General features: G+C 38.1%; 3 protein-coding genes across 4 annotated transcripts in view; 2 read left to right on the forward strand and 1 right to left on the reverse strand.

Moving 5' to 3' along the window:
* Positions 1–220: 220 nt before the first annotated feature.
* Positions 221–10,249, forward strand: LOC145494395 (protein amnionless-like). Its single transcript, XM_081473849.1, has 15 exons — positions 221–506; positions 1,216–1,331; positions 2,697–2,750; positions 2,903–2,990; positions 3,712–3,872; positions 4,213–4,278; positions 4,754–4,891; positions 5,286–5,376; positions 5,727–5,806; positions 6,151–6,229; positions 7,123–7,173; positions 7,821–7,895; positions 8,336–8,438; positions 9,065–9,200; positions 9,373–10,249. The coding sequence occupies exons 1-15, from the start codon at positions 452–454 to the stop codon at positions 9,421–9,423; spliced, it is 1,344 nt and encodes a 447-aa protein (XP_081329975.1). The 5' UTR covers positions 221–451; the 3' UTR covers positions 9,424–10,249.
* Positions 10,250–10,317: 68 nt separating this feature from the next.
* Positions 10,318–12,870, reverse strand: LOC145494408 (uncharacterized). The gene is made up of 4 exons (XM_081473868.1): positions 12,737–12,870; positions 11,576–11,601; positions 11,144–11,207; positions 10,318–10,649 (listed from the first exon to the last, which is right to left on the reverse strand). Exons 1-4 carry the CDS (start codon positions 12,839–12,841, stop codon positions 10,491–10,493), a joined length of 354 nt encoding a protein of 117 aa, XP_081329994.1. The 5' UTR covers positions 12,842–12,870; the 3' UTR covers positions 10,318–10,490.
* A 36-nt stretch (positions 12,871–12,906) lies between these two features.
* Positions 12,907–25,052, forward strand: part of LOC145494381 (oxysterol-binding protein-related protein 1-like) — a 32,296-nt gene continuing 20,150 nt past the window's right edge. For both annotated transcript variants that reach the window (XR_014050249.1, XM_081473833.1), the window contains exons 1-16: positions 12,907–13,135; positions 14,545–14,608; positions 15,154–15,239; positions 15,715–15,789; positions 16,131–16,242; positions 16,429–16,514; positions 17,042–17,118; positions 17,723–17,790; positions 18,639–18,706; positions 19,102–19,146; positions 20,375–20,448; positions 21,174–21,237; positions 21,595–21,699; positions 22,687–22,812; positions 23,927–24,029; positions 24,593–24,699. Coding sequence is in view for 1 of the 2 variants with exons in the window: in XM_081473833.1 (XP_081329959.1) it covers positions 13,055–13,135; positions 14,545–14,608; positions 15,154–15,239; positions 15,715–15,789; positions 16,131–16,242; positions 16,429–16,514; positions 17,042–17,118; positions 17,723–17,790; positions 18,639–18,706; positions 19,102–19,146; positions 20,375–20,448; positions 21,174–21,237; positions 21,595–21,699; positions 22,687–22,812; positions 23,927–24,029; positions 24,593–24,699 (1,341 nt within the window). In the remaining variant the exon portion in view is untranslated. The remainder of the gene's footprint in view (positions 13,136–14,544; positions 14,609–15,153; positions 15,240–15,714; positions 15,790–16,130; positions 16,243–16,428; positions 16,515–17,041; positions 17,119–17,722; positions 17,791–18,638; positions 18,707–19,101; positions 19,147–20,374; positions 20,449–21,173; positions 21,238–21,594; positions 21,700–22,686; positions 22,813–23,926; positions 24,030–24,592; positions 24,700–25,052) is intronic.

Here is a 25,052-nt window from a genome sequence, read left to right on the forward strand (position 1 = left end):
ATTACCTGGACATCCCAATCAAATGTTCCATTTGCCATACACGTGACGCCATCGACCCAATTTTTTAAAAAAAATAATAATAACAAGAGAAGAAAACTCGATTTGTCTTTCTTTTTCTTATGCATTTCAAAGTTTTACATTCCGATAAACTCCTTGTAATTTGCGATCAGCCGTTCCTTTTGTGCCAAAAAAGAACGTCTGATCGCAGTTTAGAGGTGAAAAGACGAGACATGCAGTTATCAAATGTCATTGCTGCGGAAGATTTTCTTGCAAACTTCGAGTGATTAATCGAGCAGAAGTTTGTCTATTACCCGACCGAACACAGAAACAAACCAACCAGAACTTGGAGCGGAAAATCGCGGTTCACGCAGATCACGCTCTCTCTCGAACGCACCCACAATGCGGTTCATTCCCCCACTCGGCCATGTTTTGAGAAGGGAGAGTCAACAACATGAATGGAGGAAGAAACGTTGGCCTTGTCTGGCTGCTAACTTGTCTTTTGCTCGGTAAGATAACAATATAACATAAAACAAATCGATACTTAAAGAATTGCTGACCGAAAGCTTCCTTTTGAATAATTCATAAGGTCGAAAATTAACGAGCTTTTCACATATAAATTATGGCAAGGAAATCGAATCGAATTTGTGAATTATGACATCTCAAATGTTCCGTGTAACTGCAACTCCACTCTAACCTATCTTCCGTGAATCGCATTCTCAATTTTTTAAACGGTTTTAGAAAAGCTTGAACCAAATGTTTATCAAAGGTTATAATGTTCTTGAACAAGCCTTTCAATTATACCTCCCAACTCAAAGACGTTTTCCGATTGAAGGAGACCGTGTCAAATGATGTCGTGGGTCAAAACTCACTAACCCCCGAGGGCGACCAAGCTCATTAATTATAAATCCCAAGGGGAACAACTACTTGAACTTAGGACTCACACATGATCATGCACCTTGAAAGCGCAGCAAGTTGTGAGCCAGCCAGTGTCAAGCAAATAATTTTCTTGTAGTTTGTTCTATTTTTGAGTTGGGAGATACAACCCTCCACCCTCAAAGTTTCCCTCAGCTTCGCCTTGGGGATTGCATTGAGGGTCTCAGGAAAAACAAACTCACTGTTTCCCTTGGAACCAGTCATTAAGTGCTTATTGTGACCTGTCCAGGTCACGTCTCTGATATCTTTGCCCTTTTTTATCATTTTTGATATTCTTTCCAGGCAAACAGTGCTTGGCAGTCACTAAGCAATGGCTACCCAACACTAATTTTAATAATCCTGCTAACTGGAATAAGGGACAAGTACCTTGTGATGGCGATAATGTGCAACTTGATAGGGTAAGTGGAGTAATAATATGTAGGTTTAGCTAAAAGCAGCTTGAGCCTGCGATCCAATAGAAAACCAGTTCCTGGTCAGCGGTCAACTTAAAAAAAGAAAAAACAAAACATGTGACCTTGATGAGCTCTATATCTGAGCCTGTGATATGGTATGTGATACTGGTCAGTGGATACCTTGATTTGACAGGTGTCAATTGACTGTAACATGGAAGTCCAATATCAAATATGTACACTGTAAATCATGGTTGTATGTCTTGGTTGAACCATAAGCTGGAGTATAGCCGCTATATTGCACGACATTGTGTTTCATCGTAGGGCACACATGCCCGCAATACATGCTGCTAGCCCTGTTTACCATGCTAAAAGAGTTGCACGGCTTTCTATTTCTATGCATGCTTGTGGTTCTGTAATAACATTATGGGGCTCTGCTTGGCAGCCCTTTGAGCTGCCAGAGCTCTGCTAATATATATAATATTGAGCCCTGGGGATAGGAAATCAAGGGGCTGGGCACTTCCAATTTGACTAAAAGCAACTGTTTGAATTCCTGAAAATTTCCTGTGTCAAATGGAATAGCATTTTCCTGAATTTCAGGACTTTTTCACAAATTTCTTACTTGGGAATTTCTGTTCCGTTTGATTTTCCTCCCAGAATTTTACACTGAATGGTTGGCATTAAAGAAATTCGAAAAATTTTCAGCTTTTCCAGAAACTTTCTGGAAAGTTTCGCTTCTATTTGTGCCACCCCCTTCCCCACCCCACCCTCATTTGGAAAGTTCCAGAATTTTTGGTTTAATGGAAGGTGCCCTCAAAAAGGTCCTGGTGTATTGATTGTGAGATTCACATAAGTCCATCATTAGTAATGATTAAACTGGTGATTATGGTGGCTTAAGGTGGGGTTTTATTGACTGTTTAAGATGATTTCCCCAGAACATTCAAGCAATAATGGCAAAAATAATGTTACCGAAAAAACCTTAAAGTGTGTTAATATTTTGAATAAAAGTAAGAAGAACTCTAAAGTATCAAGACTTAAGCTCTCAAACTGACCCCACGAGAGAAAATTGAACTTGAAGTTATCCATATTTCAATCAAAAAGGATGTTTCGCATTAGTTGAAAAGACAATAACACAAGCATTAAGCATTTTCACAAGGTTTGCCATTGACTTTCTCAAGAATGCTTGGGGATTTAATCTCAGGGTCACCTAGAGAAATGAATTACAGTGAGATGTTTTAAATAGCATTCAAAAAGGTACTGTGCTGTGAGTAGACTTTTAGTAAATAACTTTTGCAGTACCTTATTGCTCAAACTTTCAGTGGAATCTGTCTTAAAACACAACACCAAAACTCTTTTTTGTATTTGTCCATATAGTCAAACAAGCCATTAGCAGTGTCTTTAAGGAGAAGTCATACTATTAAGTCTCTGGTAAGTGTGATTAACGAACTGTAAGGAATATCATTTATTCAGAGAATGACAGCATGTTAAATATTCCTGTTTACCCGCTGCACATATTAAATTTTCAGTGAAACTCAAGATAGAGCATTTGGATCATTTCATTTTGTTTATTTCTTTTGCAGAGTTTGTCAATGAATGGAGAAGTCATCTTCTATGATGATGCTGAGCTAAGCTTCAGTGACACAGATCAGGATTTAAATGCTTGCCAAGGTAATAATACAGAGGAGAGTATTTGAAAAGGAGGACTATGAGGTTATCCCTATTTAGGTCCCCTAACTAAAATTACAATCTAAAATTTAAATAAATAAATAAATAAAGGTAAATAACCAATTCCTTAACAATTGATAGTTTTCAGATGCAGAACAAAATACTTCAGTCTTTAATATACAGGAATTTTAATTGCTAAGAGCTGCTTAACCAGCTCATTTCATCAGCAGAAAGAGAGCTTGCATTACAGGTTGAACTTTCTCCAGTCAAGAAAACAAAGACTAGGCCTGGGGGGATCTTGGTGGGGGGGGGGGGATCTTGGAGGGGAGGGGGTTCAGAGGGTTTGGTCAAATATCCTAAATTAAAAAAATTGAGACAATATAACATGCTGACTTGACTCAGAATGAAATCCCATTTCCAAGGACCTCAATTTTAAAAAACCGACCCCCCTACAGGGACTACCTTTGGTGGTCCGTATCTCGAACCCCCTTCTTTAAAGACCTTTATCTGCCCTAGTTAACAGGGCTAATTTTGAAGTTGCACGGGCTAGAAAAGCCAGATTTAGCCTACTTAGCTGTTATTAGCTAAACATCCCTGGACTATTTGCTGTTGATTCATCCTTAAATTTCATTGTGGAAGTATCAAGCATTAATTGAATTTAGAAATGATTCAATCTCCCATTTGCAAAATTAACTTATCAAATAGTAATTTTGTATTTCTGCAGATCCAGGAGACCTTCATTTTCTGGTATCTGTTCAAAACTGGTATAACCCGTACAACTGGCAGGAAGTCGCACTCAATAAACAGGCATTGACAGCGTCTTCTGTCTCCATCCTTCATGCAGATAATGTACCTTGTGTACATGACACTGTTGTTTTTCCACAGGTAAATCATACATGTAATTTAGTTACGTTGATTATACTGGCCATGCTTGAGGTACAGTAGCTTCCTGCACAGACATTGGTATGGCTGCCATCATGCAAGAAGGATTGTACAACAAGTCCAAAGGGTCTCTGTATAGGCTGAGGCTAAAGGGCCAGATGTTCAAAAAATATATCATTGGTAAATCTTATCATTGTCTTATTATATTTCTACTTGTCTGTACTTTATATAAATTAAAATTTCTGAGTGATCTCATGCTTTGTCTTATATCATGTACTGATTAACTGTTAGAGAGATTTCACATTTATCTATTAGTTAATTATTTAATGACAATCTTTTAAAGGACAGCTCTTTTCTGGTAAAATCTGACCTACCTATAACAGTGGCATCTATTGAACTTTCTGGGAAGGTATGTACGGGCTGCTTGCTCATTTATACTAGATATGCACTGACATGTAGACTGTATCATAAATAATAATCTATAAATTATTTCTTGGCATACAGTAATTAAGTGTTACAAACTCTGAGAAAAGACAAAATGTTCAGAAGATAAATCTATTAATACCAGCTACACCCAAGGAAGTTTTTTGGATCTCACCCTACCCCCCTCCCCTCCTCCATCCCCCTGGATATTACAGTTTGATCTCATACTTTCCTTTAGAATTTTTGTCTTTTGAGATTCCCCCCCCCCCCCCCCCCCTTGGAATTTCCAGTGAGCCTCCCATTTCCCTGAACTGGTCAATCAATCAAGCCTATGTTTATAACACAACTGTGATGATACACAATGGTGTTTATGGAAGTAATACTAAATTATATTTAAGAGTAAAATAATATGACAATGATGTATAAATCCAAATGCAAAGTGGTAATTTTTCCCTTGACAGGTACAAAGTACAGCAAGTTTCAAAGATTTCTATTCCAGTGATTCAGGTAGCTTGCAGTTCAACTTTACTGGCGCAAAAGCTGACATCACAGCTACCCAGTGCGATGATCAGACTGGATGCCCATGCGGCTACTGGAAGGTACAAATTAGAAGAGAAATAGATCTCAAATGTGTTCACAGTTAAATGAGAAGGGAAGTGCCTTAGCGGAAGTTTGACCTATCACCATGCAGTACTTAGCACAAAATTCATGGGTTTGATCTTGGTTGCTGTGAAAGTGTAACTGTCTTTTTCACATGCTTTCTTTGTTACTGCTTTAATTGAAGCAAATTAGCTGTTCAGATCTCTTTCTCTTATTGAATATTTTATTTTATAATTGCATGTAAATTGATTGACTTCATTCATCATGAAATTAAAAGTAACTTTTACAGCATTAGCATACCACAAAATTAATTTACTCAGCTAGACATAACAGTTCAGTGATCCTTAGACACCATTTTGTCACCTGTACGTACTAACTTAATTTTAACAACAGTTTGCAGAGACTATCTGTAGCCACGTGACCTGTAAGAACCCAGCATGCTCAGATCCTTTCAAACCTGAAGGAAGCTGTTGTCCCTTGTGTGGTTTGTTGTTTTTGTTTTCTTTTAAAAGTTAAATTGTAACTAAGTTGATCATGACCACAATTTTAGGACACCTACCCTTTCAGCAAGAATCAGACTAACTTACCACTTTGCATGAGCTGCATAATCTTGGGTTCATATTATTGTATTCTGTGCTAGAGCATTAAGAGTTTTAGCTTATTGCAGAGGGCCGGAATTTGTTGCTTGAGGGTGCCAATTTCACATGGAAAACCAACAACACCTAATCATACTTGTCAGTGAATGTAAAAGTGGCTTTTTTGCCTGAAGTGGAATCTTAAAATTAATATTAAGAGAATCTTCACAATTTGAACACTTTTCTTTTCTTTTGATAGGCAATTTACTTAAACTGAGTCTAGGAAAAGACTTCAAAATGGATGATTACAGAGCTCTGCTCTTCAATGTCTCTCAGAACGTAAGTCAAATTTCTGTTCTACTCAAGAGTGATCACAATGCATTCTCCAGATCTCATAACAACATTAGTACACAATCAAACATACAGCTGATGACAGTATATTGAATGAAGTATGGAAGTTGCACTGTAGAATCAGTTCATGGAACTAACAATGAAAAACGTCTAGCAGCTAGACTCTAAATGGTTTAACTACAAAGAAATTTTATAATAAAGTGGCATGTTGGTAAAGGACAAATTTGGTAATTGCTAAGGACCTGAGTACTGCAGAACATTTTCAGATTATTTGTATGTTGTTGTTGTGGTTGTTGTTGTTGTTGTACTGCTTTTGCTCTTTGTTGTCACAGGAGTATGAAGGAGTCACTGTTGTAACATCCAAGACACAGGCTGGTTTTGTCCAAATAGTGTTAACAGATCAGGAAAATGGTATTTAACATTGTCAGTAATATTCATAAATACTGGTATATCATGCATGCATGTTTTACTGCCACTACATTGGCATCAAATTTAGATTTAGAGATTGCTCTAACTTATAAAATACTCACACTTTGTGGGTAACAAATGAAAGCTGTGTTTACAAGGTAGGGAAGAGGGGTAACCTCTTGCAAATCTGTAAGTTCTGTAAGTAACTTATGAATCAACCCCAATACTGTAAAATAAATCAGTGAAAAAGAAACTCATCTTGTCAGAGAAGTTTTGTAACCCTCATCTTGTATCTAGAGTAGCCTCCATGTTTCACTTACGCTGGATTACTGGCTGCCATTTGGTAAAATGAGCCTGACGTGTACTTCTCTCCTCTCCTCTCCACCCTCAAAGTCATTCTTTCTCGGAGAACACCTTTAGGGACTGGACCTAAGAGAGCAGCACAAATCAAGTTTCACTTCTTCATCACAATTTAGTAAATTTGTCTTGTATTCCAAAATCAGTAACAATTCAAGGGGAAAATTGAGGATGATTCCTACTATCTTATGTACATGTATTACGTTTTCAAACTTGATTAGATACAGAAATTTTCTTTGTCAAATGTTGAACTTGTAACAAACTGAATACAGTTGTCAAAGAAAGCTGAAATTCCATGGTTACAGTACCTCATTGCTACCCATTTCACGGCCTGGCCCAGTTTGGCTGCATCCATACTGTCAAATCTTTTTTTTTTTACCAAAATTTCTTAAAGGAAATACACACACTCTTAAATTTGGAAGACATGTTTTGGATACTCCATATTTATCATCAGTTTCAGGATGTTTACAAAGGTGCTAGAATATTACAATACTAGAATAACGTAGCTAATTACAAACAATATGTGTTTTTTTTTTTAGGTAAAAAAGCACAGATAGCAGCTGAACACTTGAAGGAAGTGATGATCTCAGGTAATCTGGTTTGTTCACTACTTAATGTAAGTTGTCATTATTACAACATTAATTGTATACTACCAATCAACAACCCTAACTAGTCCTAATCCCAGGGGAACCCCCGTATAACGAAGACGGGGGAGCTTGTTGTATACTGTTGGGGGTTAAGAAAATTGGTTTTTGGTACTTCTGAGGGTGTTCAGCCCCAAAAGTGCTCAGCAGGAGATTTTTTTATACCTTTTAGGGTATTGAGCTGAATAAAATATGACAGGAGATAATGTGTTGTATTAGAATTGATACCTCTTAGGGGTGAACAACATTTCAAGCCACGCCCACAGCACCAGATCTTGCAATCTCTTAGGGGTTCTTTTCAAAAATTATCTCTTACAAGCACCCCTGTCTTTTTTGTATGGGATTCCCCCTCCTGACTACATTTACTCTTGACCAATTTTTGTACCAAGAAATAGGCTGCCTTTGGCCTAATGTCTTTTCTGTTTGCCCCATTTAACATCTACTTTATAAGACAGTTTGTTGGTAATGTATATCATTTCAACTCATACAAGGCCAGGCTTACTACTTCACAGAACTTTTTGTTCAATGTTTGTTAAGGTCTTGTTTTTCTGTTTACCCCTTTTAACATGTACATTTCATTTTCTCTTTTTCAGAAAAAGCATTTAATGTTGTTGGTGCTGAGGTTCTTGAGCAGTCAGACTCCAAGGCAGTTGCTGGAAAGAAAACAGGTGTTGTACTGCGTCATCCATCTGTACCATGTGTTTGGTCTGAAGTTACATTGAATATAAGACAAAAGGAGAGTCCCTCCTGAAACCTAGCCAAGATAAACATATTTCATATACAGCCTATTGTATGTAAGTAGGTCTCTGTGATGCAGGGTAATTAATATTAATATTGAATAGGAATTATATGTTGCTAAACAATATTTCCTCCACTGTTCTTCAAGTCATTGGACATGTTCTTTTTCCTCTTAAGACACTCACAAAGCCTAGAAGCAGTTGAAAAGACAGAATTTTGTAGTTATGTGGCCATAACCATGCTGAATTTGACAAGTGTCAAGATCACACAAACTTACATTCCCAGCACTTGAATCGCTCGTAATCAGGACCCTCTGATGCTAAAAAGTGAAAAAATAACATTTTCTATGACTTGTGTAATTTTTTTTTAGGCCAGCGTAAGAACAGTTTGATAATCCCGTTGGCAGTAGGACTCACCCTTCTCTTCCTGTTTGTTGTTCTTGTGATATTCCTGATCTGTAGACGTACACAAAGGTAAGATTTTCATTCACATCGGAACAAACAAAAGGTTGTGATTGTTGAGTCATTGAGGCAAACTAAATGGGCAGGGGTTTTTGCAAGTTGTAGGTTGAAAAATAAATTTGTAAGTTTGAGTAAGTCTACTTAACACTTTGGTTGGCCTGAATAGCACACCAGTTAGCCTAAATTGAATAGGTCAGGGATGCTCGATGGAAAATTGAAATCAAACCCATAAAGAAGATCAATCTGGTAGTGGCCAGAGCTTTATTTGACACCTAAAAGATAGACCTTAGAAATAGACAAGACAGCATTTTTGTATTATTGCCTTGAAATCAGCTAGAGCAACCCAAAAGATGTCTTCATGGCTACAATTAGTGTCCTTTTGTCCTGAACACCCTGGAGTGGTACCAAAATTTTGCACCCCAAGGGGGAATAAGAAGCATCCCAATCCTTTTCACTTGGGAGTCTCCTCCCCCCCCCCCCCCCCCCCCCTCACTGCCCTGCCATCTTCAGGCCTGAAAGTGTTATGTCAGTTTGGTGTTTATCCACTGATAATTTGCAATGCAAATAAATAAGTTAAAAATAATTTTTCTGTGCAAATAGTTTTGTCACTCTATAATGTGCAACTCTTTGTGTTCAAGATTGCGGAGTCTCTCATTTCCCCTTGTAATGGAGGATGATCTAGAGCTTGCTGAAATTGAGAACATGCAGGACATTGGCAAGGGAGATCAAGATTTAGGACAGAATAGGTTGGATATTGATGGTAATCGAGGACAGGTTAGTGATAAGTAAAAGTCAAAGATAATACTCCTGGACTGCGTTGTTTGAAAGCTGGTTAAGCCAAGTTGACTAACAACCACAGAAACCAGTTGAGGAAGTATTCTTCATAGTTCTTCATAGTACCTCAAAGCCAAGTTTCAATATTTTTTTTTCTCTCTTTCTCTTGTAGTTGGCAATGGACAACCCATTGTATGAAAGTACAACAACTGTTGCAGAGTAGCAGATGACGACATTTTTAAGAAAATTTAGTGATCCTAGCTATAGCAAGTGATTTCACAAGCAGGATAGACTGTGGCATATAATTTTTTACCAGATGATTTTGTTATCACTGATTGAAAACAAATGTGTATTTATTTCAATGACTGAAGTATTGAGAAATCTTCTTTAATATGAAAGATGTTTAGAAGTGTATTTTGTAAAATTATGCATTAGATAATTAAATTATCTTAAAAGTAATAATAATAATAGTAATCTATTATAATAAATTAAATAAATTATAATATTTAGAGAGGAAGCCACATCAGCCCTAGCTGGATTTTTGGTTTATTTGTTATGTTCAATGTAACCAACAGTACGGTCTGGTGCTTCTTTTATTAATTGTTGTAATAAATAACAATTTGAATGTTAGTTCTTATTTTACAATTTTTTTGGTTCACAAATTTAATGTTAATTTTTTTATTATCTTGAATTTCATTGCATCCACCTGCCTGTACATGTACAAACACAACCAGATTTCCTGTTTTTACCATTATTTAATACTCGCTCTTATGACATGAAAGATTAAAACACATTTTTATTTACACAATTGAACCCTGAAAATTCAAACTTATTTAATTCGAATGTCCCGTTATTTCGAACTCAAAACCATTTTCCTTGGATTTCCTCTTCAGTCATTTACTGTTGGCTATTGCGAACTACCACCATTTCGAATTGAATTTTTTGAAACAGGTTATTTGCCAGCCTTGGTTGGTCTGCATTGGGAAAAACTGTGCCCTTGGTCTTGAGTACAGCCCAAGGCCATACAGTTTTTTCCCAATACGTACAGACCAAGGCTGGCAAATGACATATGTATCAGTGATGGTCAATCACCACTCAAAGAACTTGAGGCACAATGAAAGATGAAACTGTTATTTTTATTTCACACTCCAATCAAATTTTGAAACAACATTGATATCCATCAACGGTATTTGTAAACTGTGCTTTGGCATACATAGCATTACATCGGTGAAGTGACAGCAAAACTGAAGTGGACCATTCAACCCAGGGTAAAACACAGGAGCTTCTATCTCAGTCAGAGTCTTCATCCAACTTATCTATTCCTTTCTTGTGCTTTTTCATTGCCTCGCGGTGACGGCGAATAGCTTCTTCATGGTGTTCAATCTCCTTTTGGTGATGTTCTACCTGCTCTTTCAAGTGCTCTTTCATAGCCTTCAGCTGCTCTTGTTCCTGCATTTGACAAGAGATTTGTTAATACCAGAAGTTAAGGTAAAGTCTGCATACAAAGATTACAAATTGACTCATTTTGCTTTGGATGTGTGTTAATCATTTGAAGCCATTCTGTGTGACTAGAAATCATTTCTCAAACCCAAAAGACACACAGTAGAGATATGTAAATATCTCACTAACTTCATCTCAGTACAGGCTGTAAGTTACGGATCCTCATGTTTTTTCCCCTTCAATGGGAAAAACTTGGTCCATACTTTACAGTACAGACCTTGAACTCCATTAGTAAGAGGTTTGTAATGGTCTGGGTGGCCTAATGATTGACAGTTCACTTTCATGAGCAATCTAACTGTCTCAGAATGGACTTCATCCACATTACATAGCCCCGTGCATAAATGACCAAAAAAATATCAATATGTTTAACACTAAATCTGGCACCACAAAATGGCAAGAAGCGTAAACATTTTAGCAAAAAATTACAAGCTAAACAAACCAACCTGCTTTCTAAAGAACTGTTCCTCATGAGCATGTTGCATCTTTCCAAATGCCCCTCCAGCACTCCTGAAATACATGTACATGTATCAACAAGCTTATCAGAGATAGCAAACTACGCTAGAGATTTGTGTAACTTGACTAGACACGTTTCTTTGCTCAGTCAAATATTCCACCTCTTGAGATGCATTTGAAAGACACGTACTGGAGCAAAACATTCCACAGTAAATTATGACATTCAGCGTGTATCCCTACCCTCCCAAGTATCCCTGTTGTGAATCTAAATGGTTACTACTTGTGCATCGAAAGAATGTACAGCCACTAATCGAAGGACCAACATGTTGTTCCCTTATACTCATTTCAAGCCAGGGAGGGGCCTGTTTATCTTTAAAACAAAGGGAGAGAACAAGCTTGATTATTACTAAATGTGATCTTACCTGATGTCTCCACCACCTCCACCCCCCTGAAAAAAAAATGTACACAATTAAATGACAAATTAGTGTACTTCTGAAGAGTTAAATGCATTAAGAGTTTGCTTGTTGAACCCATACAGTTCATGCTATCTGTTCAAAGGGCAGAAAACTATATCCAGTGCACAACTCTGTGTATAGAAATGAATCGATATAAGAAATCTAAATCTGTTATTCTGAACTGATTTTTGTCATGTTTGCTAGGAACCATGAGTGTTTGCTTCCTGCAGTAGCAGCAAATCAGTGTTTTTGGTTTGCTTTCCTGGCTCACTTTGTTAGCATTCTCACTGCTAATACTGTTATTTTTCAACAGCAAAAGTAAAACTTCTGCAACCCAGGGTAGCCTTCTTCTTTGATGCATAAACAATTCTTGTATGGGGGTCCTTTCCAGAAAATTTCCATACTCCTTCCACAAAAGGTTTCTCGGGGTTTTAACCCTTCCACTCCTCTAGAAATTCCAGATCAGCTTCATACTTCCCATTAAAAATATTGGTCTTTAAACCCCCTCCCTCTCAGAACTTACTGGAACTGCACATTTTCAAAACAGGGGAATAATTTGAAATTCTGGGATAGAAAAGTGCATTGGGTGGTTCTTTAAAAGTAGATTGGTTCTCGCCCTCTGACCGACAGCAAGAGCAATATCTATTTATCAAAAACAACGCACCCAATGAAAACTTCTAATAATCACTTACGACAAACATTGACTAAAAGTTTGTTTTATGTAAAGCAAACTATTTGAAAAACATTTGAAGAAAATTCTACTGCTTCCAACCGCCCCCATACCACATCCCCCGGGTTACGACTCCATCTATCGTTACCTAAGCTCTGGAGTGTTACGTCAACGCTCAGTGACTAAAAAACAAGTTTTCCGTCTTCTGTACATTGTACAATGCAGTTGATGTATTTCTGGACAATACTTGTTTTGTAACCACAGTGTAGAGTGGAATAAATATCCAACGTGCGTAAACGAAGCCAGATACGCTTCAACGAGAGAGAATGATATTTGTCACGAGTTTTAAGACTCAAAGGTAGCTTATATTTTAGTTGGCTCATTGCATGCGATCAAAAGTACTATTGTTTACAAACAAATAAGGAAATAAAAGGACCAGAAGTTTATTTGAGTAATACCTTTCCAGCTCCGCTTCCCTTTTCTCCAGCTGTCATTGTTCTTAACTGCAAAAACGGCGATGAAATCATCCGTCGAGAAACTGCAGACAATCGAAAGGACGCCATATTGAATCACGTTCAGTGGGAGATTGTCTGCGAAGGACTGGGTTACAGCACGGAAGAGGTTGGGTACAAGAAGTTTCCAGAGGTTGCTGAGTAATTTCGATGGAAAAGGGAGAAAAATAGTCAGAATTTGCGGTCTTTTAGCGCATTCTGTTCTTTTAAACTGCTGTCATGGAAAGGTGACGATGACCTGTTGTGTTCTGTGTGATCAGAGGCATGTCTAGCTCTAGCAAGAGGGAAGAAAGTGAGGAAAAACTTCTGCAGTCCTCGCGTCGCGGAGACTTGGACACTGTGCTTGTGAGTTCAATGTTTTTGTCCTGACTGTGTAAATTTATACCAGTATGGCTTCCCGTCATTTAACAAAAATAATCAAATTTCGATACATTTGGCTGGTTTGCGGTTCATTTGTGAGAAATCACACCATAAACAAATGCTAGAAAGCTCTTGAATTATGAAAATATTAAATGTAGGCCTACACACTTTGATCAATACTTATCGAGTAGACACGTATAAATTCACCGGAAATACGAAAGCCCTTTTATTATTTTCTTTTATAGTCGCTTTCTAAAATAATTGTTTTCACAATAATTAATGAATTATGATTATCATGTGCTGCACACGCGATAGCAGATGAGAATTAAGACTGAACATTGTTGTCCTACGTTACAAATATCATGTCATCTTTTTGAACTGAGATTTCCAGACGGTCACGTAAATATTAACTTTAAACATAGTGTTTATATACATACATATCAGGTATCGTGGTTGACCTCAGACCATTTTGCTAGCTTTGTAAACCCTGAGGAGGTGGAGATAATAGCATATTATGTGTAGTGTATCATATTACCAAATTTTCTAGTTCAAGACTTTCCTCCTTGGGCAAATTATAGATTGTAATAATTTGATTTTGATAGCATACATGTACAGACTGTTACATACGCCTTGCGCAGTGGGTTATGTCTTAAAAGTATGCAACATAGATTAAATTAAATTGTTTGTTGATTAACGGTTAAGCACACTCTGGAAATTTTTTATTTATTCGTTGTTGATGAGAATAGGATTTTTCTTCTGCTCTGATCGGTGTAGCAATGTAAGTCTGAACTTTATTTCTCTGAGGAGCTGTTTTAATTTTTTAAAGGAGCGATGTCACAATATTTTGAGTCATTTTCTGATTACTTTATTGAAGGATATCTCAAAATGATAATTTCGTTAGGGAGAATGACACCAAAATTGTTTTTAAAGAAAAAAATAAATAAGGATGTCCACAATTGAGAGAGGTTTACATGGATTATAAACAACAACTTTGTACAAGTTTTTCAAGATGCACGATCCATGACAAAGCTCTTTTAAACAAAATCTAGACTTCTTTTAAACTGACATCTATATGTACTGTATTCCTCTCACATCAATCTAATACCGGCCAAGTGTTCCACATTATCTGCAAGTATCCTGAATGTGGGTAATTCTTCCAATTACCAGAGCAACTTGTCAAATGTCATGCGTGAAATTTTACCTCTGAAATTTTACCTTATTCTGGGAGTAATTTGCAATAAACCCAGTTTTCAACCTGAAAGACGAGGTGTACCAACAAATCTGCTTATTTCTGCATAGAAGTTAGGTTATTGTGTCTGTAAGTCCTTTCTCTTTTTTGATGTTGTTGTGGTTTGCTCACTGATTCTATGGACTGTTTCTTTCCTAAATTATAGAGTTTATTACAAGCTAAGTCACCAAAGAATGGTTCCCGCTCAACTGTTGATGTAAACTGCAAAGGTATTTTATTTATACTGTATTCGACAGAGCAGAATACATGTATCCCGACTTATAATAAGAGAATTATTGACTGAGAGATGTTGTGTCTTCAAATTGTACCTACATCTTTCAATAACATGTGAACTTTGAAGTTCAAATCCTAACTAATGATTGCATTTTCGACCGCTGTCAATCATAATAATTATTGTGACATCAACCGATGAACATTTAAAAACAGAAACAAACAAAATAATCAAAACCCACAGATGTGACCTTTGAACCCATTTTAAAGTAAACTTCTGTTTCCTGAGAGGTCCACTAAGATGGTAGCCTGAAAATGCAGATGTCTTTCTGCAGGGTACTAAGATGGTTGACAGTAATGAAATGCAAAGCCATTGATTGAGCAGGGTTTGTGTGTTATTGAAAGGCCTAAAAAAAATTCTCTTGTCAAACATAAATTAATCAAAACAAAAATTTGCAGCTGTAATTTCATTTATGAACAGCAAGCATTTTTCTTTAAGTAGTATAAGTATGCTAAGCAACAAGCTGTTTTTGTTCAACTTTAGGGAGATCTAAAGCCAACCAAGGATGGACCCCTCTTCATCTCGCAGCTTACTTTGGCCACAGTAGTGTTGTGAAAGCCCTGTTAGAGGTGAGTCTTCAACACATGATGTAATTTTATGTTTTAATGGGTCTTATTACCCTGAATTACACTGTAAGAAGGTTTTACACCAGACCTGGAGACCAAGCAAAGCTATCTTCACAGATGGTCAAGTTTCTCACAGGCCTTTACATTAGAGTTTCCCTTTTGTCAAGAGCATACAAAATTTTTCAGTTTTGAAAATGACTGCACAGGGTGCACAAACAACCAATGTTTGGGCTTGCAATAATGCTGTACTAGCCCTAACGTCAGCATGATAAACTAAGTTGAACTAATTTCATCTTTTACACTACTTCAATCTGTAATGTTCATGAATTTCCCCAAAAACTTGACTTGCTCATCACACAAGCCAACTCACATGTAGAATCTAGCGGTCCCAGACTATCCGACACGACCTTCTTTGCATGCTAATGAACCAGTTGAAAACCTACTCAAATAACGTTGCATATATCACTCAATCTTTCAGAATGGAGCTGATGTAAATGCCAGGAATGGAATGGGAGATACGCCTTTACACCGTGCTGCTTTTACTGGAAGAGCTGTGAGTTTATTATGCATTCAATTGCAGAGTATTTTGCAAGCCTCTTTTTTTGTTTTACTTTGCACAAATGACCCTTTCAGGCCCATTTGCTCTCAACAACAATTTTTCTGTTGCTGTACTGTGCATCTTGTATACCGCCCAACTTATAGAGGCACAACTTTGCCCTGGAGACAGTCACTGCACATTGTTGGTTTGGGTTAAGAAAATGTGGGTATTTCAGAAGTCTATCTTATATAGCAATAAATTACTATTTTTTGTAAACAAAAATGGTTTCTGTTATCTGAATCAACCCTTATTTCTACCCTTACATTTAATCTCTTAACTCCTAATTTTCTAACTAGGATGTAGTGACATTGCTGATTCAGTACAATGCTGATGTGACGATCATCAATGGAGAAGGGCGCAAACCAAGCCAAGTTACCAACAGCACAGAAGTAAAACAACTTATAAAAGGTAAATGAATAGTGCTATTGCATTCACTTGATTTGTAGTTAATTTTTAATGGCTAAAGGTAGTTGAGAGGGCCATTTAATCTGGAATCAATCTATCTGGATACTAGAGTCAGGCTCTAGTTTTTGCATTTCAATCACCCATGAGCTTATAATTAGTATTGTAATAATTGATTTCATCCTTTTCCAGCCGCTGAAAGGAGTCTTCAACTTAAGTTAGAAGAACGTTTGCTGACAGCTGCAAGAGATGGTGACACGTCTGAGTTAAAGAAATTGGTAAGTCGAGACCTACATGCATTAGTGATCATTTGAACGTTAATTTTCCTTTAATAAAGGGGGAGGTGTGATGGCCTAAAGGTAAGCATGCTGGAATCTGGACCAAGCAGTCTGGGTTGGAGCCCTGGTGGAGGTCATTGCATTGTGTTCTTGGGCATGACACTTTACTCTCACAGTTCCTCCCTTCACCCAAGGGTATAAATGGGTACTGGTGAAATTGATGCTGAAGGGTAACCCTGCGATGGACTAGCATCCTATACATGGGAGAGTAGAGATACTCCTAGTTGCTTAATGCTACAGAAACGGGAATAAGCTCTGGCTCTATGGGCAGCTTGGCCTGACACAGACTTAACTGGCACTAAGAATACTACAGCAGCCACATATTTTTGGCCAAGTCAAGGAATTTGCTCTTATTTTAAACTCCCAACAATGACCAGCCACCTCTCCACAATTGCCTGTACACTCTGTCCCCAGGGTGGCCATTGTAGAAAGGTTTGACCGTAGTTTTCTTTTTGTTTGCTTTGCAGATCGACAATACTCACCCTCCTAATATCAACTGCCAAGACATGATGGGAAACACTCCATTACACTGTGCCGCATACAGGTAAGATACCAAGTGATTGTGGTATCATCTGTGTATATTGTGCACATCTACATGTACTTCAACTTGTACATTGCAAAGAAAAGCACAACAAATCTTTGCTTTCCTTGTTTAGAGGGTTCAACATAGGTTTGGTGGGATGCAGGATAAAAATACTTTATCAGTAGCGGGATTTGCCATTTTGACAGGCTGGTTGGAGTTTTAAAAATGACAGTAGAATGTGGGATGAAGGTGGAATACAGGTTACACATGTTATGCAGAGAATTGCAACTCTAACCAGGCATTACTTGGATAAACATCCCAAGTGGGGCAGGATTGCAGGATTGAGCCAAAATTAGTGACGGGACGTGCGATTGAAAATGCCTGTGTTGGACCCTCTGTTTTGGGAATGGAAAGTTGCTGGGACACCTCCCAGCAGTAAAGACCTCTACAAATAGTATTTGGACACCCAGTGATAGTCCCAGACACACACTAGTATTACATTTGTAGCCTTCTATAAGAAAATGCCTAATCTCTAAGTGAAGAATCATCCTTGTCCTAAGGGTTTCAGCTTACAGGAGGCTAGATACTGTAGTGGAAACTGTGAACTGTTTGCATGTTGTTTCAGGGGACACAAAGTGATTGCAGTGACACTTTTACAGCATGGGGCAGACACGACCATTAAGAACAGCAATGGTAAGAAAGTGTTTAAAAGATCCCTGGTGCAAAACCTTACGGGATGTTTGAGGACCTAACAGGTCTTGGAGGATCTTACAATAAAAAAATTCTCTTAAAAGATAAGAATCTTCAAGAATTCTTCAGTTGAAATATCTTGCAAAGATCTTTTAATGAAAGATTGTGTAGAGATATTGGCCAGGCCCCTCTAAGATGTTCAAAGATTTTGGCAAGGTATTTGAGCAAAGTCTTTGATGATCTTTGAAGATCCTTGAAGATCCTTGAAGGAATTCAAAGAACCTTGATATCTTAAGCATTTTTTGAAGGAAAACAGCTAATTTGCTCCTTATGTGATAGTGAGTTATATATTAAGCAATATTGCAATTCTTTTAAGAACACTTAATATGAAGTGCAAGAGGCCTTCCTCTGTGTCTCATGCTTCTCTGTTCATCTGTTTTGTCCTTAAAGATTCCTCTTGTGCTTCATCTATAACTCAGCAATACATGGGGTGTTTTTATTAGCTTTTTCCCTAGGAATGAAAGTAACTTCCAAAGATGAAGCTAAATACAGGAGGCCATTTCTGAGTTGTCTTTTTGCCTCAGTGTCAAAACGAGTCTACATGCAAAACCATTCATGTGAGAAGGAGTTCTGGTTACAGGTTTATTTTCATACAAATCACACTCATTTTCATATGAAAGGTTTCGCACAAGGACTCATTTGGAAACAGAGGTACATGTACAAGATAACCCAGAAATGGCCTATTCACTCCAATTTTTCATCTTTGTTAAAATTATCACAGTTTCAATGTTACTGTTTTTGGTTTTGAATATCATTATTTAAATATTTACAGCGTAATATTTGTATCATAGGTCAGATTGCCTTGGAGTTAGCTTGTAGCAAGAAAATGAAACAGCTCTTAGATGTTCAACCATTACAGGTTGGTTTTTAAAACTTAACCCTTTCTATTTTGTCAACTTCATTAGTAATATTAATTTTATAAAATCCTAGGCTATGAGCTCCACACTTATGTAACCACAATTAAGCCAGTTAAAAAGCCCTTTAATTAAACTGATTAAAATCCATCTTCTCCTTACAATATCAATATGTTGTTAAGCATCAGGTGATGAGAATTATGAAAACAGTGATCATCAGCTGAAGGTTACAGTCTTTATGTAGCACCACGTCCTTAGAACTAACATTTAAAAGAAACGTATGACCATCTGTAATGACAATTGAAAGTGTACTTCAAGCGCAGCACTGAAAATAGTAGTTAGTGATTCTTTTCTTTGCAATGAGGTATTCACATTTTTTGATTGTCTCTTTTAACTGCAGAAACTTCACAGGATTGTTTCAAGACACGAAGGTGCTCTACTTAAGGTGAGAAATACATGTACTGTATACTGTCTGTCTCTTTGCACGCTTGGCGGACCTATTGTGGGGATTATTTTGCATGCATAGCAGACCTGTTATGATCATTGTGTCAGTTCCAGGAAAGGGGTGAATTTAAACCGTAGCTAGAAGTATTCACAAGATACACTAGAGTCCATTCCAGTGATTTAGCATCAACCTGTTTGCCATGCAAATTATGTGCAGTGGTATCATTTTACTACTTTTCTTTAGAATTTGTGTAGGCTCGGTGCCCTGATGGTTAGTGCGCTGGACTCTAAATCGAGCAGTCCAGGTTGAAGCCCTGGTGGGATTCATTGTGTTGTGTTGTTTGGCAAGACATTTTACTCTCACAGTGCCTCTCTTCACCCAGATGTATAAATGGGTCTTGACAAATTTAATGCTGCGGGGTAATCCTGCAATGGACTGGCAGCATCCCATCCAGGGGGGAGTAGAAATACACCTATTCACCTATTCACAAGTTTTGTGCTTGGTAGATTTGTGTCATCCGAAGACATCCTTACGAAACTCAAATGGCTTCCCGTAAAGGAACAACACGAGTGGAACCTACTTAAGGCAACTCACAAAGCCCTTCACAACCCATATTGGCCAAGTTATCTGAAACTTAATGTATTTAAACACGAAAGATGCTTAAGATCTAGTAACAGCATTCAGTTAGAGAGATCTTTAATTAATAATACTCTACAGGACCAGACTGCAAGTTTATTTAACACGTTGCCCAGCAACGTGAGGTGCTGCCAAGACTATATTAAATTTTGTAAAGACACCAAAAACATTATTTTTAAGAGAACTTTAGAACACCTGGCATAATTTTAATTATTTATTTATTCATTTATTTATTTTAGCATATCTTAAAACACAATTTTATCTCGTTTACATATAGATATAAATTCTTAGATATCTTTTAACCTTTCTACAATTGTAAATTTAGTTAGCATCGGGCAGGCGAAGAGCCACCCTGTGGATATACTGCCCGAAATGCCATTATTATTATTATTATTATTATTATTATTATTATTATTATTATTATTATTATTATTATTATTATTATTATTATTCACTATGCTACAGAAACCGGAATAAGCTCCAGTTGTATGTGCCAATGGCTTGACTCAGTGTTTACCTTCTGTCAAGTTACTGGCTTATACTTGATAAATAACTATGATAATAGTAAAGTTTTATAACCGTCTGCTTTCAGCGTTCAAGATTCTTTGGGTGGAAAAAGTTTTGGGTTGTCCTAGAGAGAGGTGTTCTTAGCTACTTCAATAAGAGGTTTGTATATTTTTTTTTTTGCAATTTGATTACATCACTGAAAGCACAGGTATCCCAAGCTCCGTAGTAGCCATGGGCATTACATGACAGTGTGCAAAAGCGTTAATATAAGGCCCCGTTCACACCATGCCGGACGAATTTGAAAACGCAACAATCACCGGTCATTTTGGATTTGTGTTTGAGGAAACCTCGGTCAGGGATATCACGTGATTATCGTGACGTCATCGTTTTCGAAAAGCTCCGTGTTCAAAATGTTTTCCGTCCACACGAAAATGAAAAGCCGACGTTTTTCAAATTCCTCCGGTTTAAAGAGCGTTTTCGAAAAGCTCCGTTGTCGTGACGGATTAGTGTGGACGGTAGGCCTTGCCGTAGAAATAAAGCCGCGTTTTCAAATTTCTCCGGCGTAGTGTGAACGCTGCCCAAGAGATTGTATGGGAATGTAACGACCGTTCGAGATGTGGAAAAAAAAGTCGATAAAAACGACTCGGCCCTTCTATTTACTACCTATGTGTTTCTGTGGCCTTTTGGGGCCGTTTCAAATCGATTCCAGCGAGTTTTAGTTTCATCGTTTTCCTTAAATGGGTTGTCTATCTGTCTGTCTGTCTATCAGTCAGCCTGTTTGTCTGTCTGTCTGTCTGTCTGTCTGTCTGTCTGCCCTCCTGTCTGCTGTCTGTCTGTCTGTCTAGATATCATTCCTCGTTAATTTCATGTGTTGTTACATCTAGGGCTGATGCTGCAGCCAGTATTAAGAGACAAGGATATAAATACTTGGACCGCTGTAAATTTTCCGTAAGTTTTCATTAATTATAATACAAATTTCTATCGCGTGATAGTTGACAAGGGCATAGCACGAGTCAACTATCACCCAAAGTTGGTGAACTGATACGTTGGCGAAACGACTGGTTACCATCTCGACAGGTATATTGAGGAAGGAGATATAGAAAATGAAACACATTTGGGCGCCAACTACTCCCTAATTTGCGAGCGAACTACCTTTTTTTCTGGGCGTATAGAATTTTTCGGGCGAAACGACCGCCGGTTACCGGTTGTAGCGCGCGCTTTCTTACAAACTGTTTTCTAAAAACCTTTAAAAAATGACACGTTTCATTGGTTTTATAACAGTATCACCTTCTTTTATTTTTATAGGTGCCTAAAGATGAGAAACATAAAATTAAAATCCAGTATTCAGACAATACAGTTCAGATCTGGAGCATTCCAACCAGTGAAAAAGTTCCACAGGTTCAGCGCCAGGTAGGCTTGATTTCGTGTCCTGTTACTGTACCTTCGTCTTCTTTCTTTTTTTACGCGCGAAGTCTCTTTCCTTGCGCAGAATTCTTTCACCACTTAAGAGGCTAGTTTCCTCCGCAGCCGTTATTAGGGTCGTCACGCAACGCTTCTCCCCCACTAAGCAAATATGGGGGGAGAAGTGGGGGAGAAGCGTTGCGTGACGACCCTAATAACGGCTGCGGAGGAGACTATTAAGAGGCCTAAGCTATAGGTCACATTAGAATTACCAGTTTCGTCTACGTCCCAGTACACCATGGAAGTAAGGTCTTTTACTGTGTTGCTCGCCTCGGCTTTAAAGCGATTTCAGCGAGTTTTTTTGTTAGACCTGAATTAAATTTGACGAGACGTAAGTGCGACGTATGAATTAGGTGTGATGTTAAAATCGAAAATTTCCGTACGCAACTAACTCGAAGCTGACCACTTCGCTTTCTACGCGGTATGCCCGGCCAAGGAGTTGAATTCAGGTCCGGTTAGTGTTAGGATAGAAGTCTTAATCAAACGGCCAAGCTGCTCTCTGAATGGTCTTGGCTGTCATCGGGGGCCGGAGTCGGATCCCACAGTATGGTTCGACAAAGACTGCTGTAATACATAGAGTCCTGGTTAAGGCCTATATGTGTGCAGCTACTGATGGCTTAAATGGCATAGGGATGTTTTTAATTGAGTATCTTAAACCTGAAACCGACGTAATCACTCTACCCAATCACAAAGAACACAGACAATCTAGTGAACCAATCAAAACTCAAAACAAATACTTGCAGGCGACGAAAAGCGCGGGTAAACGTGTGCGAGCGAATCAGGATTGGCTTTTGTTTCACTTCTGATTGGATGAAAACGTAGCGCGAGTTTTTTTTTTTTTTCAGCCAGTCGCTCGGCGTAGTTATGCAGAACCATTTTAGCAAACAAGTGAAAACGGTTTTAACTTATCAGAGGTTTGTTTGTGATTTGTTTTAGCGATGGTTGAATTCCCTCCATGAACACTGCGCCTACAGTACATTCTACACAACTCAACCAACGTTACTGATCGATGAACAAGAACAGGATGTTGTACCGCTTGGAAACATGCAAGACTCTCTCAAGGTGATTAGTCCTTGAAGTTTAAAACTATGCTGCCGTCGTATACTGTTTCTATACTGTTTGTGTTACGTTGGCACGTTCAATTCTCTCGTAACATAAATAGTTAATTAAATTGAATGCTTTGAACAAACTAGCAGAAGACCGTTTACCATTTTTACCGTTGGGCTGAAATCTCCCAAACTGAACGGCTTTCTAGTTGAGGGAAAATAAACGCATGGATATAATGCAAGATTATGCAGGATAACTGACTAATTACTGACCAAATTTGGAGACAAATCGCTTTTTTACGCAAACAATAGTCTCCATTTGGCGCGAAAATGTGCACGGATATTATCCGCGGACATTATCTGTTCCGAGGGGCGAACATTTTTCCGAGAGCGTAGCTCGAGGTAAACTGAGCTTCGAGGAACAGATAATGTCCAAGGACAAATATTCAAGCATATTTTCGCGCCAACTGGAGGCTATTGTGTTTATTATCCTTCAAATATTTATCACAACACGAAAATTGGGGAATATCCCTCAGATATTTCCCAGTTTTAGCTTGGGCATATTCAGTCACTTGACACGTTTACACCAGTCGCGTGCGAGCAAAAATATTTGATGGATTATTAAGCCAGATATGTTCGATTGTGCAGCCCTTCGCAGAAATTCTGACGAGTCTTCCTCAGCACAAGACCATATTTGCTAAGTACGGATGACGTAAAACAAGGACATCCTCGCCTAACATGGGCATTGTGAAAATGTTTTTAGTAAAATTTACTCCAAATAATGGGCATTGTTTGGTTAACAATTAGCTTATGAGCTCGAGAATTCTATCGCGTGAGCGCAGCCCGAGTCAGCTCTAACGCATAGAAATCAAGAGCGAATAATCAAATTGTTTTAGAATAAAATGTACTCTTCGTTCAAAACTTTATCTAAATTCTCTTCACAGAAACTGCGAAAAAGCAAAGCATCGGTTGCCATTTTCTTAACAAGCGCACACTGCTAGGCTACTCATTATCTACAACAGAATAGATAGTTAGTAGCGTAGCCAATCAGAGGAAGGCATGCGTGATAGAACGCTGGTAGATCTAGACTCAATGTTTATAATGTAAGTGATTGTTGATTTTGTATGCAGAGTGCTCGCGCCCACCAACAGCTACTTGACCAGCAAGTGTCTGGAGTCAACAGTACAATTGCAGACGCCACCAGCTCCAATACGTCACAGTCCAATGTCAAAGGTGAGAGTCACGCTATACTTAACGCAGCGTGACGTTAGCCTATGAAAACGAAAAAAGAGCCTCTTAAACCAGTTTCCCCTCCGCTACAGAGCCTGTAAACATGTTAAACGGAACTGGAACCCGCTGAAATGTAACTTATTATAATTTGCGATTAAATTGTTTTAATACTCGTAAAAGATATCTAAGGGGAGAACCATTTGACCTTTGAGGGTGTTTGATTTGGTATAGACCAACCTCGTACCCAGGGTCTTTCATCTTCCCTCCCTCCTCTCTCGTTCGGGGAGGGCGGGAAGATGAGACCCTGGAAACGAGGTTGGGTATAGACATGAATTTTTCTTTTTACCCTTTCAAGCACTAGGAATTAATCTTCTTTCGGACGTGTCTTTGCATGATATTTTTTCTCCTCACTCAACATGCGTTAAAATTTTCGACAATAGTTTGTTGCATGATTTTTTTTTGTGTGTGGTACAAGTATCTTGCAGAATATTTTTTCAAAATCCCCTCCTTCCCCTCAAAAATCTAACTGCCCACCCCTAAATTCATTGTTTTCTTTTCTACTGCAGGAAGTTTATTGAGGATCAGCGAGAAACTCAACGAAGTGGTCGCGACAGCTCGGAACATGTGTAACGCTCTCACACACTGCTTAGATTTGCTGGCGCAACAGGAGGAGGTGAGACTGTACAGCGGTTACCCTGACTCCTTGTACTTTGTGTATGTTGCGTAAATTGCACGAGTAAATTTGATTACGGAATTGAACAGCCATTTTAGAAAACCAGTAAGATTTAGGACATGTCTAATAGATGAACTGTTTGTTTTTTGGGGTATTTTATAGGAAAATAAAACGTTTTCGGCTCTTTCTGGTGATCAAAGTTTTAACTGGCATCATACTCGGTAAATTTGTTGAAGTTTCCACTTCTCCACTTATTTTCGGTTAAAATTGTGAATCACAGCAAAAGACTTTTAGAGTCATGCCATTGTCGATATATTTAACAGTATGTCCAAAGTTGTCCAAAGTGTGTAACA

The sequence above is a fragment of the Orbicella franksi genome, chromosome 8 (genome assembly GCF_964199315.1).
Source record: "Orbicella franksi chromosome 8, jaOrbFran1.1, whole genome shotgun sequence".
Lineage (NCBI taxonomy): Eukaryota > Metazoa > Cnidaria > Anthozoa > Scleractinia > Merulinidae > Orbicella > Orbicella franksi.

What these genes read in the sequence shown, in the direction of transcription:
- LOC145494395 (XM_081473849.1), top strand. Translation starts at nt 452, where the DNA reads ATGAATGGAGGAAGAAACGTTGGCCTTGTCTGGCTGCTAACTTGTCTT. An exon ending in GCTAACTTGTCTTTTGCTCG is followed by an intron (nt 507 to 1,215) that starts GTAAGATAACAA and finishes TATTCTTTCCAG; the next exon opens with GCAAACAGTGCTTGGCAGTC. An exon ending in GAAGGAAGTGATGATCTCAG is followed by an intron (nt 7,174 to 7,820) that starts GTAATCTGGTTT and finishes TCTCTTTTTCAG; the next exon opens with AAAAAGCATTTAATGTTGTT.
- LOC145494408 (XM_081473868.1), bottom strand. Translation starts at nt 12,841, where the DNA reads ATGGCGTCCTTTCGATTGTCTGCAGTTTCTCGACGGATGATTTCATCG. An exon ending in AGGGAAGCGGAGCTGGAAAG is followed by an intron (nt 11,602 to 12,736) that starts GTATTACTCAAA and finishes TTTTTTTTTCAG; the next exon opens with GGGGGTGGAGGTGGTGGAGA. An exon ending in GGAGGTGGTGGAGACATCAG is followed by an intron (nt 11,208 to 11,575) that starts GTAAGATCACAT and finishes CATGTATTTCAG; the next exon opens with GAGTGCTGGAGGGGCATTTG.